Raw genomic sequence first — 19,185 nt, 5'->3', positions numbered from 1 at the left:
TAACTCCAAAATATATCATCTGATCTCTCACAAAGGGGAATGGAGATAGATTTATTAGTGAGAGGAGAATTAGTTCAATTTATCCTTAAATGGTGCGAGCAGAATTAGAAATTCCCGTACTTTCATTTCTAAATAGACAACTGAGAACGAACAAAACCCTACCTGCCACTCAATGACACATTATAAAAGGCATATTTTAACTTTATTCTTTTATAGTTATTTTTTGAATGGAATATTGTATAAAAAAAATCGAGAACCATCGTCAATGTCAGTCAGAATGGGCGTCTGCCGCAACGACTATAAATCCAACTTCCGAACGCGGGTATTCTCATTCGCGGTGGGTCAGCTAGGCCAGCAAAACATTTTATCCGGTTTACGGTTGGGGCCGATTAAAGCAAATTTTTCACTTATATTGTTTTATCTATCTGTCAGAAATATTTCAGTAACATCAAGTTAATTGATATCATTAAAATTTGACAAAACAGCATCCACGTAGTCAATTATCAAAGAAACGCGGTGCTATCTTCCTGATGAGGCGGTAAGAGTGACGATGATTTATTCCTCAAAAAGAAATAATACCTAATTCTATAACTATAAATGAAAATCCTTTCCACACTTGATATGATGTAACGTGATGAGAACCCAAAACCCTCGGAGAACTGTTCTTAGGATAAGCACTTAATTTTACTTGAACAAGAATTGACGCCAGCACACACAGATGGCGCATAGCTAAAAGATCCGTCCCAAGAAATCAAACTGTTCTTGGCCAACATAGAAGTACATATAATACAATAATGCTATCTGTTGTTTTGTTGCCGTACAGAGATCTCGAAAGGTTCCTCTGATTGGCTGAGTCCTTGAACGTAATTGCTTCATGAATAAATTGAAGTTGTGGGAGGACTAGACGAGTGGTTCATTCGTTCCTATAAACCAAAGTTGGATATTCTGGATGCCACATGTTCAACTCTACAAATTCTAAAAGTTCCTCCTGCAAATCACAAACGATTATGAGGAATAACTTTTAAAACTTTTAAAGCATAGGGCCCGTCTTATATTTTGGAATGCTCAATAATACTTGTCCTCTCAAGGAACATGGAGCCCAATTGGCATAATCATTAAGGTCACCTGTTGCAACAGCTTCAAGTTTTGATGCCATTATGGTTTCCTTCTAATGTCATTCCAAAGAATTCAAAGTGAAAAGGTTTGATTCATAAAACCCAGTCATCTACAGCAGTTGGCTTCACTTTTTGTCGGTGTGATATCCACAAAAGACTATGAACTAAGTTTTTTTCCTTCAATTAATATGAAAATCTCTTCCGTGTAAATATGGTCAAACCAGATTTTTGAATCGAAAGCTACAAGCCAGTACCTGGTTAAATCTCTGGAGCTCTCGAGCATCCACACCACGGTAACCTTCTGCAAGATCCTCTTCCAGAGCTTCCTTCACCACAGCTGCAGCTACCTCCTTTGTTATATTCCGTATACTGTGTAAAACAATAAGTTCAGAGAGCTTACTCAAAACTTTTCAAACCTCCTAAACAGGGGAAGAAAATAGCTGTTTACCTAGATATAGAAGGGTATATTTTTCCCTTGACGACCTCCTCTTCAGTCATGTATTCAGCTAGGCTGTAATTTTCAATTGAATTTCAGGATAATCAAAGTCCAATGAAAAAGAACCAGAAAACCTAAATTAATCTTAACTACAAGAAGCTCAGAAAAAACAGCAGGCAATGCCTTTATAACATTGCAATGCTTACGCGGTGCTGGTAAAAAAGAGCTATAAAGGTCCGAATTTTATCAATCTTATATTTGCATTCAATGGCAATAAATTCACAAATTCAGCATTTGCAGTAGCCCATCTGATAGAAGTTTATTCAAAATGATAAAATGACAATACCACTCTGCTGCAGCCTGTAGCATGCCATCAGAGATGATCCTTGAACCAGATAGAAGAGTACCAAGTCCAACACTGCATGATTGGGTTGGTGTATCATTAAAAAGGAATAAATGACTTATATAGATTTACGCATATCAACGTATACCGACGTATAAGTGGATAACCAACCCAGGAAAGAGGTACATATTGTTCCCCTGGTTGCAGTGCCCAATGTGACCATTTCCTGCAGGACCCATTACAATCATCATGAAGAAAAGAGGGAGGAAAGATTTACCACATGGAAAAATACAATCAATTAAATGGTTGGATTTACATTCTAAAACTTACAAGGATAATTATGTTTGAAATCAGCTGGTAAAGAATGAGAGACGCAAGAACCTATTCTTATGTCTGTCGTATAGATATATTATATGGTAATGTAGGCCCAGAAACAACTTCAGCAAACTAAGTAAAGAAAACGCAACCTGATTTAGCCATGAGAACCTTTACAATAGAATGGCCATTAAACAGATAGTGCTAGTATGCTGCATTTGTACACACTCCATGACATCTGGCATACAGTGGCAGTAAAGTCTATGTTTTTTTACATCTATTCCATAATTCCAATGAGTCATACATAAGCTGATCTAAATTATGGTTCCATCCACCTCCAGAAATAAGTCAAATAGACAATAAAATCAAGAAGATGGCAGAAAATATCCAAAACAGTTGTTTTTGTACATACCAAGATCAACATCTTTAAATGGGCTTCCACTTGCAAATATAATATTGTCACCAACAATGGAAAATGCTTCTTCTGGGGTGCATTCAGCTGCCGAAGAGGAAAGAACAGAACAAGAAAAGCAGACCTAGTTCAAAAGTCTGCAAACCAAAATAAACCCATGCTATTCTTACCACATAAGATGAAGAAGATAGGATAAGCTGTACCATTATTTGTGGGGTTTGACATTGCAAAGATGGCAGGTCTAGTTGAAGTTGAACCTCTCATGGCTTCCAAAACCTAAGATAGCATGTGCATGTGGGCATTGGAAGACCAATAAGATAGAATAATGCTTTTAAGTCTAGAAAGACTATGCTATTCAAAATAATTAAAAGGTTTATTGTCACTTCATTCTACTAATATACTCTCTCTGTTTACAATATTATAAACGCAAATTATGAGTGGTTACTTTGTGGCAAATTTTCCATTTAAGTTAAAAAAAAAAAATTCCAAGGCATTAGGTATCCATTACTTTACAGTCACAACAAACTGAATATAGTACATGCTCGTACAACAAAGTAGTGTGGATTTGTTGTCTATAAAACATCACGCTCAATACACAAGGATTTCTCAATATGCAAGATGATATTTAAATCCCTCTACAACTTTCAACCCAATTTTGACTAATCCAAATAATCAGCAATATCAAATCCTTTCAAAAATATCTTTTCATTTATTCTCATTCTATACCTCTTTTGAGAACAATCCTCCAACTGCAGATAATCCAAGAAGCACATCAGGTTTCACTTGCTGTACCTGGTTAGTTACATTAAAAAATGTAGATAGTAATTTAGTAAGCAATCCTGGAGCCTAGCCTAATCCCAGAAAATGAGGGGATTGTTCAAGTGACAGGAAAAAGACAGAAATAAAAACAAAACACAACAGTAAATATTATTCAAACCAGATTTTGATGTTCACCATCCAAAACCTATTTTAGCTAATCACCAAACTAGTTTCAAACATAAAACAAGTGAGAAAGATAAAAAAAACACGAGGAAGATAGGCCTCAATTAACTTAATGGCATTCCAAATTTCAAAAAGAAGTCACGATAAAACACAATTTGGTCAAAAAATGAGGATTATTTCTGCTAAATAAAAACAAAGGCCAACTGCCCATATTGTTTAAAACAGAATTTGATGTTCACCTTCCACAGCTAGTTTTGGCACAATCACCAAAATGGTTCAAACATAAAACAAGTGGAAAAGAAAAGAAATACAATGAACATAGGGTTTAAAGGTCTTGCAAATTTGAAATGAATCCATGATAAATACAATATGGTCAAAAAATAAGGATTACTTGTACAAAACCTGAACTGGAAAAGAAATGTAAAATTAAGATGAAATCACTAAAAGGACTCCTATCAGACCTATCTCCTTTTCAAGTGAATGTTGCAGTGTTTATCTCGATTTGAAGAAGCTCTATCTAATATCTAGCTGGCTGCGATAAATTTCAATAACCTAACCACTAACAAACTCCACCAAATAGACCTTGCAATTCAGACACACGTTATGCATGCAGACCGACACTATATTATATGAATGGTTCACATGAAATAATTTCACAAACCACTTCAACAAGACTAGCGCCTTCCCATAGTCCTTGGCGACTGATTTCGTTGACCTTCCTAGCAAAAGGCTTTGCATCTGGATCAATGTTTTCACGGTCCTCAGTTATAAGGCCCTGGATATATGCAAGAGACAACCAATTTAATTATCATGTCTAGTCAGTGGGAATAAAATATCCTTCAACGTATCATATGGATGCAAAAGTGCTTGCAATCTAACAAATCAGGATCGAGAAAGCAAATTAATGAGTTCAGCCAAATAACTACAATAAAGAATCGTTTATGGCACTTGAAAGCACAATGCTAATAATAATAAGAGCAAGAACACACCTTGGCATCAACTACCCAGAATTGACTCCGTGCACTATCAAAAGCAGATTCATTATTTCCTAACATCCTTGCCATTGTCTTCCTTGCAGCGTTGAGAACACCCAATCCTGCACTGCAGCAGTTTAAAGATCATGCACAAAGACTCCCTGTACCCTTGCATTGGGCATGCTTCAACTTGTGCTAATCACATTCTACTGGTATTTGTAAATCTCATAAAGCAAAGCCACAAAGCATATCAACAAAAGAAAGTATAGAGCAGAAAGATAAGGCAATAAGCACAACCACAAAGCATTATAAATCAAACAATTTCCAATGACATGACCCACGTGTTAGTAGCCACTTGACTGAATAACAATAACCTAAACACCCTATCACAGCACTAATTGCCGGAAAACACATAGCTATATTTTATCGTAAATATTGATGCCTAAGATAGGAGATGTTGATAGTTGTCGTCAATCTCGAACTTGATGGGATTTGATTTAGTTTCCTTTCCTATTGTCCTCTACATGTATATATTAACCTAGAATTGTATTGTTTGAAGATCAATAAAACATTACTAAATTTCTCCACATGGTATCAGAGCCTTATTAGGCTCCTTGGGTATATTTTAACTTTTCTTTCAGCCTTCATCACTTAAGTGCTGAGGAATAACCAACAAATACACAACCAAAGAGTATACTCAAACCTATAGAAATGGAGGCCCTTGAAGAAAAAAAAAGACGTGGGAGTTAGTGGAGTTACTGAAGGAGAAGAGTCCAGTGGATTGCAAATGGGTTTTCACTGTTAAATATAAGGCAGATGGATCCCTCGAAAGGAATAAGACTAGCTGGGTAGCCAAAGGGTATACTCAAACTTATGGGATTTGATTATTTGGAATCATTTGCTCCAGTTGCCAAAATGAACACTGTAAGAGTATGATTATCTTTAGCTGCTAGTCTGGTGGAGTCTGCAACAATTTGGTGTCATGAACGCCTTCTTACGTGGTGATCTTGATGAAGAGATTTACATGGAAATTGCTCCTGGCTTTGGTTTGAATTAGAAGAAAAGAAAGTGTGCAAGCTTAAAAAGCCCCGCATGGTCTAAAACAATCTCCTAAAGCTTGGTTTGGACAATTTGCTAAGGTCATGACAGCCATGGGATATAAACAGAGCCAAGCTGACCATACTTTGTTTGTCAAACATTCATCTTCAGGTGGAGAAACAGCATTATTGGTGTATGTAGGTGACATTGTGGTAACAGAAAATGATTCGGAAGGAAGGGAAGCTTTAACGAGATGCTTAATTAAGGAATTTGAGATAAAGGAACTCGGTACATTGAAGCATATTTTCTTGGTATTGAAGTTGCCCACTCAAAGCATGGAATCTTCATATCACAAAGAAAATACATACTGGATTTGTTGAAGAAAATAGGAAAAATAGAGTTTAAGCCAGCTGAGAGCCCTATAGAACCTAACCATAGACTTGGTGAAGCTCATGAAAATGCAGCAGCAGATAAAGGGGCATATCAGAGGCTTGTAGGAAATCTGATTTTTCTTTCTCACACTAGACCTGACATAGTTTATGCAGTCAGTGTTGTGAGTCAATTTATGCATAATCCCAATGAAGTTCATCTTCAAGCTATATATAGGATCTTGCAATTTTGAAGGGAACACTAGGGAGGAGAATTTTGTTCAAGAAAGGAGGACTGACACTTGAAGCCTATAATGATACAGACTATGCAGGGTCTATTGTTGATAAGAGGTCAACATTAGGTTATTGTACCTTCCTTGGTGGCAACCTTGTGACTTGGAGAAGTAAGAAGCAAAATGTAGTTGCCGAATCAAGTGCAGAGGCTGAGTTTAGAGCAATGGCACTGGAGATTTGTGAGCTACTGTGGCTGAAAGTCGTCCTACAAGACTTGAAGATTCAATGGGAAGCACCTATGAGGCTTTATTGTGACAACAAATAAGATATTAGAACAGCACATAATCCAGTTCAGCATGATCGTACTAAGCGCATTGAAGTTGACCAGCACTTCATAGATGAAAAGCCGAACAATGGCCTAATTTGCACTCCCTTTGTATCTACTAGTGGCCAGCTAGCAGATGTGTTAACCAAAGATTTGAGTAGCAAGGTGTTTCGGAGTTCAATAAGCAAGCTGAGGATGGACAATATCTATTCACCAGCTTGAGGGGGAGTGTGGGAAAACACCTAGCTATATTTTACTGTAACTATTGATGACCTAGATAGGAGATCTTGATAGTTGTTAATCTCTAATTTGTAGGGATTTGACTTAGTTTGCTTTCCTATTGCCCTCTATATGTATATTAACTTAGAATTGTATAGTTTGAAGATCAATAGAACATAACTAAATTTCTCCACACTAATATTAATTGATGGTAATAGTATGATCCAGAGGCCAGAACCCGCAGATTTCATCGGCCAATAAACAAGATGATTCCCGAAATCCAGGAAGCTAATGGAAATATTAGGCATATTCCCCACTAACTTTGGATATGCCAGCACTTGAGAGAATTTTATGAAGTACAAAGAGTTAGTGTAGATCAACATGACATCAATGACTGCATAGAAAATCAAAATCGTACAGAATAACACCATTAAAATTTCATCTTCTCAATAAAAAATGAGAATACAAAGCTAACCTTCCAGCCCCAGCAACAACAATTTTTTGCTTTGGAAAGTCAATCATTGACCTCCCTTGTGCCCTCACCGCTCCTAAAAGACCAGCTACTGCAACCCCTGCTGTACCCTGCATGAGCAATTATCATTAACGGTTGGCCACAAGTTTAATATTGCATTGTTTTATAATTGTGAGAAGCTAAAATCAGTACCAGAGAAACTCAATTACCTGGACATCATCGTTAAACATTCTGTACTTGTATCTATAACGCTGTAACAGCTTGAATGCCCACTTACTCTGGAAATCTTCAAACTGCACAGACCAAAGTTTGTTACTAACTATTGAACGAAGAGAGTACTTAAACAAATCCTCGTTGTTACATAACTAAACCAAAATATGCCACAATTAATATTGCCTGCACAATCACATTGGGCCAACGGGTAAATATTGCTTCCATAAATTCATCAATGACTGAGACATACTCATCACCATCAAGACGGTGTTCTTGCAACCCCAAATCTGTTAATAATGAATAAGATTATCATTAATTCGTCAGAGTGAAAAGGATACACCAAGTGGAGCAAGAAAAAAAAATGCACATTTTCATTACAGGAATTGAGCCAAGAAATACTTACACAAAGGGTCTTTCAGGAGCTTCTCATTAGTAGTTCCAACGTCGATCATGATAGGAAGTACCTATTGCCACAGAGAAGGTGGGGAAAAAGCAGATAAGGTTTTCTAAATCCGCAATAAATCTACTTAACTAGTTTCTATTAAAAAGCACATAATCGCTTCAGCTGAAATCACCCTTTGTGGATTTATGCCTGCAGCAGCAACATATAAATCCAGCTTCCCAACTGCAATTCCAATACCCTGAACTCCGAGATCCCCAAGACCCAATATTCTGCTTCCATCCGTAACAACAATCATATCAACCTGTACATCTCAAAAATAAATAAATATAATCAATTATACAAATGCACAGAAGTGATAATGAGACAGATTATGTATTCACTTCACCAGCTCCCTTGGTTTACAGAAGAAAAGGTAATACATAATTTTTCCATGTATAAAAATATTTCCATACAGAAAGAATGATAATACAACTAAAGAGATAATAAATGTCACTCTTAAAAAACATTTAAAATTGATTGACCTGACAAAACCAAAGCAAAAACCAGGATGAAATGTTGCAGTTCAAAAAATTGAGCCCCGACTCTGAAATTCACATGCAAAAAGAAGCTTGTACACGTATCCAAAGATAAGGCCTTACCACCTTGGTATGGGGATGAAGTTCAACAGCAACTAAATCATAGGCAGAATAAAATCAAGTAAAGAACAAGTTTCTAAAACTAATTGCAACGTGAATGATGGTAAGTACCTGTTCAGCAGGCCAGTTATAAACCATTGACTTCATTTCTCCACGATCTTCAGCGCTAAAATACATGCCCCTAGGTCTTCTGAACAAACCACTGTAGTTCTGACAAACAAGACCTACAGTTGGGGTATAGACGATTGGCGCATATTCCTCGATATTTGCAATTAAAACCTGTTAATTTAAAGTGAAGTTAGGATTGTATATTCTTCATCGCTGGTTGCAGTGGAGAGCACAAAATACTAGATACAAGAATTGCCAACATGACCAACAACTGTAGTGTTACAAAATTTAACAGATATTTACATTACCGATTAATGAGAAAAGTTCTAAAGACTAGACGAAAATGCAGACACCTTGTAGTACATTGTCTCATTTCTGTCATGCAATCGATTAAGTATTCGCCACTTGGCCAGAGCATTTGGATCAGTCGGTCCATCTCTTGCTTGCACCTCAAGCCTCTTCAAGTCAACCACTGTCAATCAACAAATTTCTGCAATGATAAAACGGCCCTACGTGCTATACAGCCCTTTGTGCTATGTTACTTAAGAATGTGAGCAAAATGGGAAAAGAGAATACTGAAAAACTCACTGAAGCGTTCAATTTGTTGATCAGTAGACATAACATTGGGAGGGAGCAGTCCTCGAAGATCAAGGCGATCACGTTCTGTCATGGAAAACGCTGTTCCCTAATTATTTTTTTGAAGGTAAAACAGTCAGATACACATTCAACAACTCAGTAATAAAACAAACCCCAATATCAATCCCAGCAAACACAAAAATCTCATGATTCAGCAACTCTTTTTTTTTTTTTTTTTGGAGATAAATTAAACAAGACGAATGAGTAACAAACAACAAAAAGGATCACCAAACTCCAAAGAATTGAGAAAAAATTGAAGGTCATGAGAGAGCAGACCTTATTAAACCAAGGATCGTGGAGAATGTCAAGACTACGCTTGTGGACAATAACAGGACGTTGTCCTTCACTTGGAGTAAACGATCTTGTCTGAATCAACACCGCTGGATTCGACATTTGTTGTTTGAGCCGTCTGATCAGAGACGACGATGCTCTGATCTGATTTGACATTTTTATCTATGATTTGCTGCGCAACTCAATCACTGCAAACTCTGCAATCCGTAGCAACTTCGAAACCTAGCCTTAAGTAAAAGCTGGCCACTAATGTAGGCTGACCACTGATTTTCCTATATCCTCCTTTTCTCCTTTCTTTATGACTTTACGTTATTTCAATTTTTTCGTTTCGTTAACTTTAGCGTCGGTCGTTTCCTTTGACTTCATGAGGAGCCAACAGCCAAGCCAAGGGTGTTCCAAAATTTAACCCCCAGACACTCCTTTTTATACAAATAATATATTATAAGTATTAAAATAAACTTTGGTTCTCTTAATATTAATAATATAATCTGTAGTTACTGGTTTACCTTTATTAGCAATTTCATCCTTTTTCATACAGTATATCATGTGAGAGATTTTTTACATAATTATTTAAGTTACGTCAAATAGAATTGTATTAAGTAAACTACAATTATAATGCCTTTAATAATCAATAATCATAATGGACTGAAATCGGAATAAACTGAAATTGGAATGAGAAATAAGAATCAAATCAATTGTTTACTTTATTTGTATAAAGCATGATTGGAATAAGTTGTGTTACTATTGATGTATTTAATTTGTCTTGAAATCAAAATAAATTATTACAAGTTACTAAAATAATCTTAATTAATTGTTGCTATTATTTCTTATAATAATTGTGATGATGATTATGATTATTATTATTATTCAAAATAATTATTGTTAATAATAAAAAAAATTATTAATAATAATGACATTAATAATAATAAATAAATAAATAAAATAATAAAATTAATCAAGTTTAATAATAATAAAGAGAATAACAACAACAACAACAATAATAATAATAATGAGATTAATAACAACAACAATAATGACGATGATGATTATTATTATAAAGGTGCAAATATTACAAAATTTCTATAGGGACCAAAATACAAAAGTGACAGCAATTTGGTGATTATGAAAATTCAGTGAGGGTAAAATGGGAAGTTCAGGGAATTAGAACTTGATTCTCGTGGACTCCACATATTTCATTACTATTTTATCTTCTATTTTAACAAGTACATACCATCAATCATTCATATTCTAGATTTATAATTTCCTAATCCTATAAGTAAACACACCTTTAGTTTATTTGGTGCAATTCTATGGTTAATGTAACTTACATCATTATATAAGGGATCAAGGTTTTGTATGTAAATTTGCTTAATGTGATTAATGATGACTTGCCCACCATATGAAAAGATAAAAACATGTTAACATTATGTACATTTATGATTGGAATCTAGTCCGCTTTACTATTTTCATACAGTGTTGGTGGTGGTGATCTTGATCACTGCTACAATCATTTTGATTGGAACATGGTAACTTAATATCAAGAATATATCCATGATTTTATTCATATGACCATCAAATGGAAAATTTGGGTGTAAATATGGCATTTCATCAACATATGTATATATAACATTTAAAAAGTACGAAAAGATAATGAAATTGATAATTATGGTAAATTATGGACTATATGAGTTATAATTACGAGAGAAAACTATTTTCAAATTTACATGGTTAATTGAGGTATGCAGGATAAACATATAAATTGAGAGTGTCAAATACTGCCATTCTAGTAAAAAATTATAATTATAACTCGACGTAAAAGCCTACAAAACTCAACACAAAAAACCACATTACTGGAAGAAGTGTCAACCAAACTCAATTTAGAAGTTGTTGACAACTTAACTTTAACTTGTTAAACAAATCTTTTAAAATAGAAACTCTACAAAAAAATACTTTAGTCTTGGTTCTTTTTATCAGTATTTTCTTTTTGAGATAAAATTTTTATGTATTTTATATCATTTCTAATAAAATGTGTACATATTTGCCAAAAAAAATAATAAATATTTTGAAAAACTATAGAATAAATCAGCCTCTTACATAATTACATCTTTTAGAAATTTTTTTCCAAAAAAAATTACATCATATAGTGTGAATGACTAATTTAATTGTGTTTATATGTCATGTAGCTTTTAAACTCAGCAAAATACAACAATGACAACTAATTTTATAAAAACAAATTTCCTATACAATTAAGGCCTGCTAGAGAATTGGAAGTGCACTGTGGTAGCAAATCCCCGAATGGAGTCTTAGACTAGTGTATATGTGTAATAATTGATAACTAAAACAAATATTTTTATTTTTATTTTTTATTATCATAATATAATTCGCAATTATCTTAGTATAATTCGTAATAACAGTAATCTCTTTAAATTTAATGATTTTATATCTTAATTAATAAAGATAATTTAGATTTTTATAATACATTTGCAGATATATGGAATTGTATTAAAGTATAAAAATGATTCTCAAAATTAAATTTTGAATAGCTACTATTTTTCTTCTTTTCAAAATTTGTTGTAGTATGGAGTGAATTTATTAAAAAAACTAAAAGATTTTACCAAGAACCAAAATTAACTTTTAACTTTTCAAAATTATTTTTGAACTTTTTAAAACAATCTCAAATGGGCCCTTAGTTTGGATAGAGTTGATAACCAATTAATTTTGTGTTCAAATCCATGTTATTTGAAGTATATCTCTTGTCTTATCTTGATGGTTTGAAGCATTCTGCGTATTTTCTAAATAATCATTATTTAACCCTAAAATACCCTGTCATTTGATAATTTTAAGAATAGAATTAAGCCATGACAATCAATAACTAATAAGAAGTCATGGTGTAGTGAGCTTGATTTTGTTCTTTATCACTGATATGTATATTATAATTAGGACTTCACTGATATTAATGACATATAAGAAATTTATAAGGATAATCTATATCAAGTTTATTTCGGCATCTTCACAAATATTTAAGGGAAATCTACTCCCATCAAAATAGTGCTCATGATTATGAAAGAACAATAATATATTCAATTTCCAAGGTTTAAACCATTGCTTGAAATGTAGGCGTTGTTTGGTACTGTAGTTGGACAGATACAGCTCGAAAACAAAATATTTAGTAATCTTTTACTATTGTAATTTAGAAGTTGAGTTGATATTATCCTTCAATTGTATAATAAAAGTTTTGTAACATCTTTATTATTTTTTATCGAAACTATTATTTAAAAATATTTGTTATGATAACTATTAATTTTTATTTCATACCACCTCAACCTCAATTTCATAATATATAAGATTGTAGTATAAATTAGAAAACAATAATTTAATGACACAATTCAAATGACGTCCAACGACCATCACGTTCATCGCAGCTCATATAAAAGTAGAGATGACAATGGTATCTGCAAACTCACAAATTTCACCATGTAATTTTGCCAATTGTAGGCAAGTTTGGTATCACAAATTAAAACTTGCACTGGGTTGCGGCATGCTTAGTATAAAACCTTGTAATTTGGTAATAATAACCTCGTAAAATTATGGATTATTATACAAATTAAATTAATTTCATTATAAAATTATAAATTTGGTAATAATAACCTCGCGGCCGCGACGCGGATTGCGATCCATAACAAGAGACCGAAAGAGTCCACCCCTTGCTCGTACGCCAACCATCAATCAAACGAGCTCAATTACTATCATTATTGAAATGGTGGGGGCTCATCAGAACCGTCCAATTTACAAATAATTAATTAGATAATTGTCGAGATGATATGAATAGTCAAATTTTAGTCTTACGTCTCAATCGCTGGAACTGTAAAATTGGGCCATTTAAGACAAGACAAACACTAGCTTGCTGCTAGCTAGCAATAGTAGCCTAGACATAAAATTAAAAATCTGGCTGTAGGTACCTACCTACCTACCTGCCAATATCATCATACTATATATCTATCATGTAAACTCAAGCAGCCTGTTGATGAATGTTTCTCTCGAGCTACCGTCTGCATGATTTTATGTTCAAAAAGCAGAAGATGTGTTGCTGCAAACAGTTAAGAAAAAAAAAAGAGTGATTTGATTTGTGTTTAAAAGTTAAAATGGAGGAAGAAGAAGAGAAGAACCAGTTTTGGCGTACAGGTTGCTCATTATTAGGTTTAGACCTTTAGAGACGTGACCCCGGACGGAGAACGGCAGGTTATAAATTAATTACTAGTAAATTATGCTATTAGAATTCTAGCAGCTAGCCAAATACAACATACCAGTGAATGATCATGTCGTGGTCTTTCTTATTGCTTGCTTGCTCCTTTTTCTGCATTTTGAGTGCTTTTTTTGTACTATATATTCTTTTGCATATTTGGTTTTTTCTTTCTTTTCTTATCCGTTTGCTTGAACAAAAAGGACACAACTGAAATAGTACGAGCTGATCTGTCAAATAAAAAGCTCATTTATCACTAGTCTAATAAGAAAATAATCATGAAAAGGACCGGCAAACAATTAATTAATTAAATAAGAGAATTCTCTCTGAAGATACGCAACCAAATAGCTTATAATAAAACAAGCCATGCTTGGCAATTGACGGCTGACGAGAACCAGGGGAGCAAGTTTACAACAAATGCACGGAACATCAAAATATATCTATAGATATTAATTAGATAAGCGCCGGTATACATTATCCAAACGTAGATGGTAATAAGAAATTTTGATTTGGTGTGTGTGAATTTCGAAAGGTCTTGAAAGAGGAAGCTACAAAATACTGTACACTTTCCATTTATTTGTAGAGAAAAGTTATTTACCCTGAATTCTGATCTTAAATTTGTACCTCAAAAGTCAAAACGTACCGTTTGATTTTGTTTTATTTGTTTTCTACTTTTTCTTCCTAAACCAAACGGTGCGTTTTAGCTTTCGAAACGCAAATTCAGGGCTAGAATTCAGAATAAATAGCAGCACTCTTACTTATATCTGCGATGATCACTTTTGAGTAGCTGTCGTTGTTCTATACATGTTATGTAATCCAATGTAGAATGATCAACGTGTGATGTGAACCACTTCGTGCTTCGCATATGTCATTAATATTGCTCGCTGCCTCATGCACACACCCGTTACAGAAAAAAGGAATGACATCATTTTTGCGGCTTAATTAGATCATAAGAAACAACAAAACATCAGTGAAATTAATCGCACGAGGCCGTTCTTATTTTTATATCACACATGATGATTGTAGTGTTGATATTGATCATATAAAAGCTGGAGATTCTTTGAATTAGAATTTGATTAATGGATATTGCTCCATTTCATCTTAGTTCGAGCTGCGTCTCATTAATTGCATTAATTTACTTCTTTATTTATTTGTTGACTCCACTTGCCACTTGGCTGTCACATTAATATAATATAATTAATTAGGTTTAAGAAAATTAAATTCTAAAATATCATCACAGGGGCGGAAATTACTCTGCATATAAGTCTAAAATACAATGGAAGACTTGGTCCGAGACACTTCTCAAGGTAGGGAGAATAAATGGGAGGTGTTTTTAATGGGTTCATTGACCTACAAAAGAGCGTGATAGAATACATCTATTTTAATAAATAAATAAAGAGTTGGACTATTGACACCTCTCTCATCTCTGTATAAAACTTCATTTTTAGTTATATTTATTTTATTTTCGGAAATACCTTTTTTTTAGATACACTTTTCTAAGTTCTCAATTTTTATTTGATTTATTTTATTATTAAAACTCAAAGTATTATTGTGCTATTTTTTAATTATTTTTAATTTTACTATTAATCTACACACAAATTAAAAAGTTATATGGGTGATAAGTTTTTTAGTGTTCATCATTGGCTGAAATAACATATATTTCAAATTATAATTTCAAAGTAATTTTAAGTATAAAATATTTAATCAATAAGAAATCAAAAGAGAACAATAGATTATTCTAAATTTGTATAATTTATTTTAGTTAAATAGGAAATAACATATATAGTTTTTTTTTTAAAGGATTGATTATGAATTAAGTAATTTGTTGGAAAAAAAATCTATATGTGTTTAATTTTCAATTGTCCTTAATTGTAATTTTATTTAAAGTGGTATTTTGTAAGAATAATGTAGGGGTGCCAATAGCTCTACTCATAAATAAAATACAAATACAAATACAAAACTTCTGAACCTAGAGTAGCTAAAGCCCAAGCCCAACCTTAAAGCCTCTTTCACTCACTGTAAAAGACTAGAAGCACACGCCACGCTTTTTTTTACAGCGCGTGCATATCTTTTCTGAGCTCAACTATTGGCATTTTTTTTTAAGTCGCACCCATTTATTAATCTCATAAGATCTCTATTTTACGAAAATTACATTTAAAGGCATATAAAAATAGAATTAATCCCACCTATTTTTTTTTCCTCTCTCTCTCTAATTTTTTTAATTGCTATTTTTTGTTGCTATAAATTCTTTCCCAAGTAGTTCAGAGTCTAGGGAATTTTTACAACGAAAGAAAAAATGATACAAGGAACAAACAGCTTTACAAATAAGAAATTTTAGTTCACTGTCAATGGAGTGTTTGTTTATTATTATTCACAAACTTAAAATATTAATTGCCTTTTCTTTTTCTTTTTTTTTTACTCATATATATATTTGAAGATAGTGATTTTAATTTTTGTTGAGAGAGAAAATTTAAAGAGAAGAATGAAGAAGTTAAGACTAAAAGTATTTTAAGAGTGAGAAAGTTACGAAAAATTAAAAGATTTACAAATAAAAATGATATTTATTTAAAAAAGGTGCATTGTTGATATTAAGTGAAGTATATTTGAAAAGCGGTTTTGAACGGATTATATAATTTTTATAGGTGTAGTTGGTGCCGCCATGCTGACTTCACTTGTGCCCGCTGAAGGCAGGGAGACTTGGAAGACACCCCAATAAGTTTGGCTCATTAAACTTCCAACACGCGCCTCGAAAACGGCGGGGCGTGGGATAAACACACTGGAATAGCATTCTTAATAAGAAAGATGGAACAAAACAATTCTTCGTCTTGTTTACCAAATAATCAAGCACAATGATTATTCTAAATAAAACAAGAAGAAAAAGAGGGGGGGGGGGGGGGGGAATAATAAATAAACAATGAAGAAAGGTACGGTAACCAATCTAATACAATCTTGAAGCACAATTTCGATAAGAGGTAATAATCATTTACAACCCACCAAGTCACAATAAATAGAAGAGTCAACACTCGGCTTACTTAAAACCAAAAATAAATAATAATAATCTTACTCTTCAAGTAATCAAAACTTAAAACGTGTGATCAGATCAGAGGAGAAAGCGCAGCATATGGGTTTCTGTGTCAGCTGTCATGATAAAAATTGTTAACCCTACCACATAATTCGAATTTCGAAAGGTGAATTAAGACTACCCTGTAGATCCCGGTATGTGCAGACACCCTCGTGGCAAAGGCAACAGCAATGGATGGCATCATTTCTTTAATTTCGTTTTATATAAAGGGAAACGTAGACATACTAGCTTTACTTCACATACACGTTAAAAATTAATAACTTGCATATGATCTACTAATCACGTACACACACACAGACACACAGACACACACACACTCTCTCTCTCTCTCTCTCTGTACGTCACAGAAACTTGAGAGAACAAGACAAAGCCTCCTCTCTTTGATTTTCTCATCAGATCCCTTCGTCTTACAGCAAAGCCAAACACAACACAACTCATACTCGGATGCCCACGCACGCACGCATATATAATAAGTATGCTCCGAGTAACAGAACAGGTTCAATCAAATACTGAATAGAAAAATAGATAAGAGTCAGAAATAGAGATACAGAGTCTACAGAGTAACAGAATAGAGCGATACAGTGTGTGTGTGTGTGTGTGTGTGTGTGTTACAAAAAGTGCTGCTAGTAAATGAGGTGTAAGAGACATTCGTCGGACCACAGCAGCAGCGTCGGCGTCTGCGCTTCCTGTCTCCGCGAACGCCTCTCCGCCCTCGTAGCCGCACAAGCCCAAGCTCAGTCTCAGCTAAATCAACACCACACAGGTGTCACCGCTGAAGATCGGCGGAAACAACCACAAGACCCACCACCGCCTCTTCTATTCCCTCGCTCCGTTTCTCCTTACGTCTCCCGTCGAAAATCTGACGACACGACCGCCTCCACGTGGGCCTACCCCAGCCGCTTCTACAGTACTCCTCAAGTGCGGCCCACTTCCACCGCCGGTAATCTCGCCGTTCATAAGAGAAACCGCAAGTTCTCTCTTTTATCGAATCTGTTCAGGTCCAGATCCGATAAGTGTGACTCGGATCCAAGGGTTGCTTATCGAGATTCCAGAGAGCCTGAGCCTTCCTCCTCTTCCTCTTCGTCTCCATCTTCTTGGTTCTTTTCTACTGTTTTCCCTTCCCGTCGGAAAAAGAAATCATCCGCCTTCTGCTATGCGGATGATTCCACTGCCAATGGTCGGACAGCCTGCCGAACATCGAATCGGGGAATGTCGCCGGCGAGAGAAACTGAATCCGACGACGATTGCGATCGATCGCCGTGGGGGAGCGGGGACTCGACGGAGGAGTGGCGGAGGACGCCAACGGCTGCAGTGCCGGCCGTTAGACGGACGCGCACCACCGCACACGTGAAGAACGTCTCAGGATTGGCTTTCTGTTTGAGTCCGTTGGTGAGGGCGAGTCCGAATCGGCACTGGAATCAGAAAGGCGGTCTGCAGTCGGAATTGGTATACTCCGGCGAGGTCAGGAATACGACGAAACCGCACCTCTCTACAGCGGCGTCGTTTTGCGCCAACAGGTCCAGGAAGCTTGCTGATTTCGGAAGAGTCAATCACAACCGTTGAGAGTGATGGGCGTTGACATTCGCCACGTTCGTGATTTGATTTTCTCTGGAAGTACGGTTTTGCCCTCCTGCTTTGTGGTTCATTTTCTTTTCTTTTAAAAATATTCAATTTTTATTTTGGTTGACAACATCAACAGAGAGAGTAAAAAAAAAAAAAAAAAAAGAGAGAAATTACAAATTTTAGGTGAGGGAAACTGGGAATTGGGAAAGATAGAAAAAGAAGAGAAAGTCTTTGGGGGGTTGGTTGTTTGTTCCCTGTATAATTTCATATATATATATATATATATTTTATCTATTGTATAATTGCGAATTTGAACTGAACATTTTCAATTTGAGTGAGTTGCGCAAATTATACAGTGATAATCAATCTTAGTAATTAGCATTTCCTTCTTCTAGGTAGGTATGTAGTGATAAGTAATAACAAGTGCTGATTGTTTGTGTACTTTAATCTCTTGTTGATTTGATTCTCTGTAAGTGCCGAGTTGGCCACTGTTAACATAATTAACATGCTCGTAATTAACTAACACATTTCAAATTGTTGGGTCGGTTACATTTCTCTGCTGGTGGGTGGGTGGGTGGGTGGGTGGGTGGGTGGGTGGGTGGGTCAATATAACAATTTGTTGAATAAAGTTTTTGATCAAATGGAGATGGTGGGTACAAGTGTGTACTAAACAAAAGGAGTATGATGGTCTCGTTGGCATCTACTACTTGTTGCAGTGGTAGCGATCGTGCCAGTGCTAGTGGGGGGGTCGTGAAACCCGCACATTTAAGAGAGAGTGTGATTTTGTTAATGCCGGGAATATTGAAGGGTTGCTGTAAACC

General features: G+C 34.9%; 2 protein-coding genes across 4 annotated transcripts; one reads left to right on the top strand and one right to left on the bottom strand.

Moving 5' to 3' along the window:
• Window positions 1-567: 567 nt before the first annotated feature.
• Window positions 568-9,857, bottom strand: LOC18047212 (NAD-dependent malic enzyme 62 kDa isoform, mitochondrial). Of its 3 annotated transcripts, none has more exons than XM_024188104.1 (19): window positions 9,465-9,857; window positions 9,141-9,237; window positions 8,906-9,024; window positions 8,556-8,723; window positions 7,982-8,110; window positions 7,810-7,870; window positions 7,560-7,693; window positions 7,403-7,486; window positions 7,197-7,303; window positions 4,553-4,664; window positions 4,225-4,338; window positions 3,348-3,413; window positions 2,825-2,897; window positions 2,622-2,708; window positions 2,066-2,120; window positions 1,898-1,969; window positions 1,564-1,626; window positions 1,370-1,484; window positions 568-988 (listed from the first exon to the last, which is right to left on the bottom strand). In XM_024188104.1, the coding sequence occupies exons 1-19, from the start codon at window positions 9,633-9,635 to the stop codon at window positions 914-916; spliced, it is 1,902 nt and encodes a 633-aa protein (XP_024043872.1). In that variant the 5' UTR covers window positions 9,636-9,857; the 3' UTR covers window positions 568-913. The 3 variants fall into 3 exon arrangements, 2 of the variants coding, with proteins under 2 accessions (XP_024043872.1, XP_006445487.1); XM_006445424.2 differs by having other exon boundaries at window positions 7,590-7,693; XR_002906408.1 differs by lacking the exons at window positions 568-988; window positions 1,898-1,969; window positions 2,066-2,120 and having other exon boundaries at window positions 1,469-1,484.
• A 7,195-nt stretch (window positions 9,858-17,052) lies between these two features.
• On the top strand, window positions 17,053-18,881 carry LOC18047211. The gene has a single exon (XM_006445423.2). It carries the CDS (start codon window positions 17,432-17,434, stop codon window positions 18,362-18,364), a length of 933 nt encoding a protein of 310 aa, XP_006445486.1. The 5' UTR covers window positions 17,053-17,431; the 3' UTR covers window positions 18,365-18,881.
• The last annotated feature ends 304 nt before the right edge of the window (window positions 18,882-19,185 follow it).

The sequence above is a fragment of the Citrus clementina genome, unplaced genomic scaffold, assembly GCF_000493195.1.
Source record: "Citrus clementina cultivar Clemenules unplaced genomic scaffold, Citrus_clementina_v1.0 scaffold_3, whole genome shotgun sequence".
In the NCBI taxonomy this organism is placed as follows: domain Eukaryota; kingdom Viridiplantae; phylum Streptophyta; class Magnoliopsida; order Sapindales; family Rutaceae; genus Citrus; species Citrus x clementina.
Note: the sequence above shows the minus strand (reverse complement) of the source record. Positions and strands in the feature narration are given on the sequence as shown.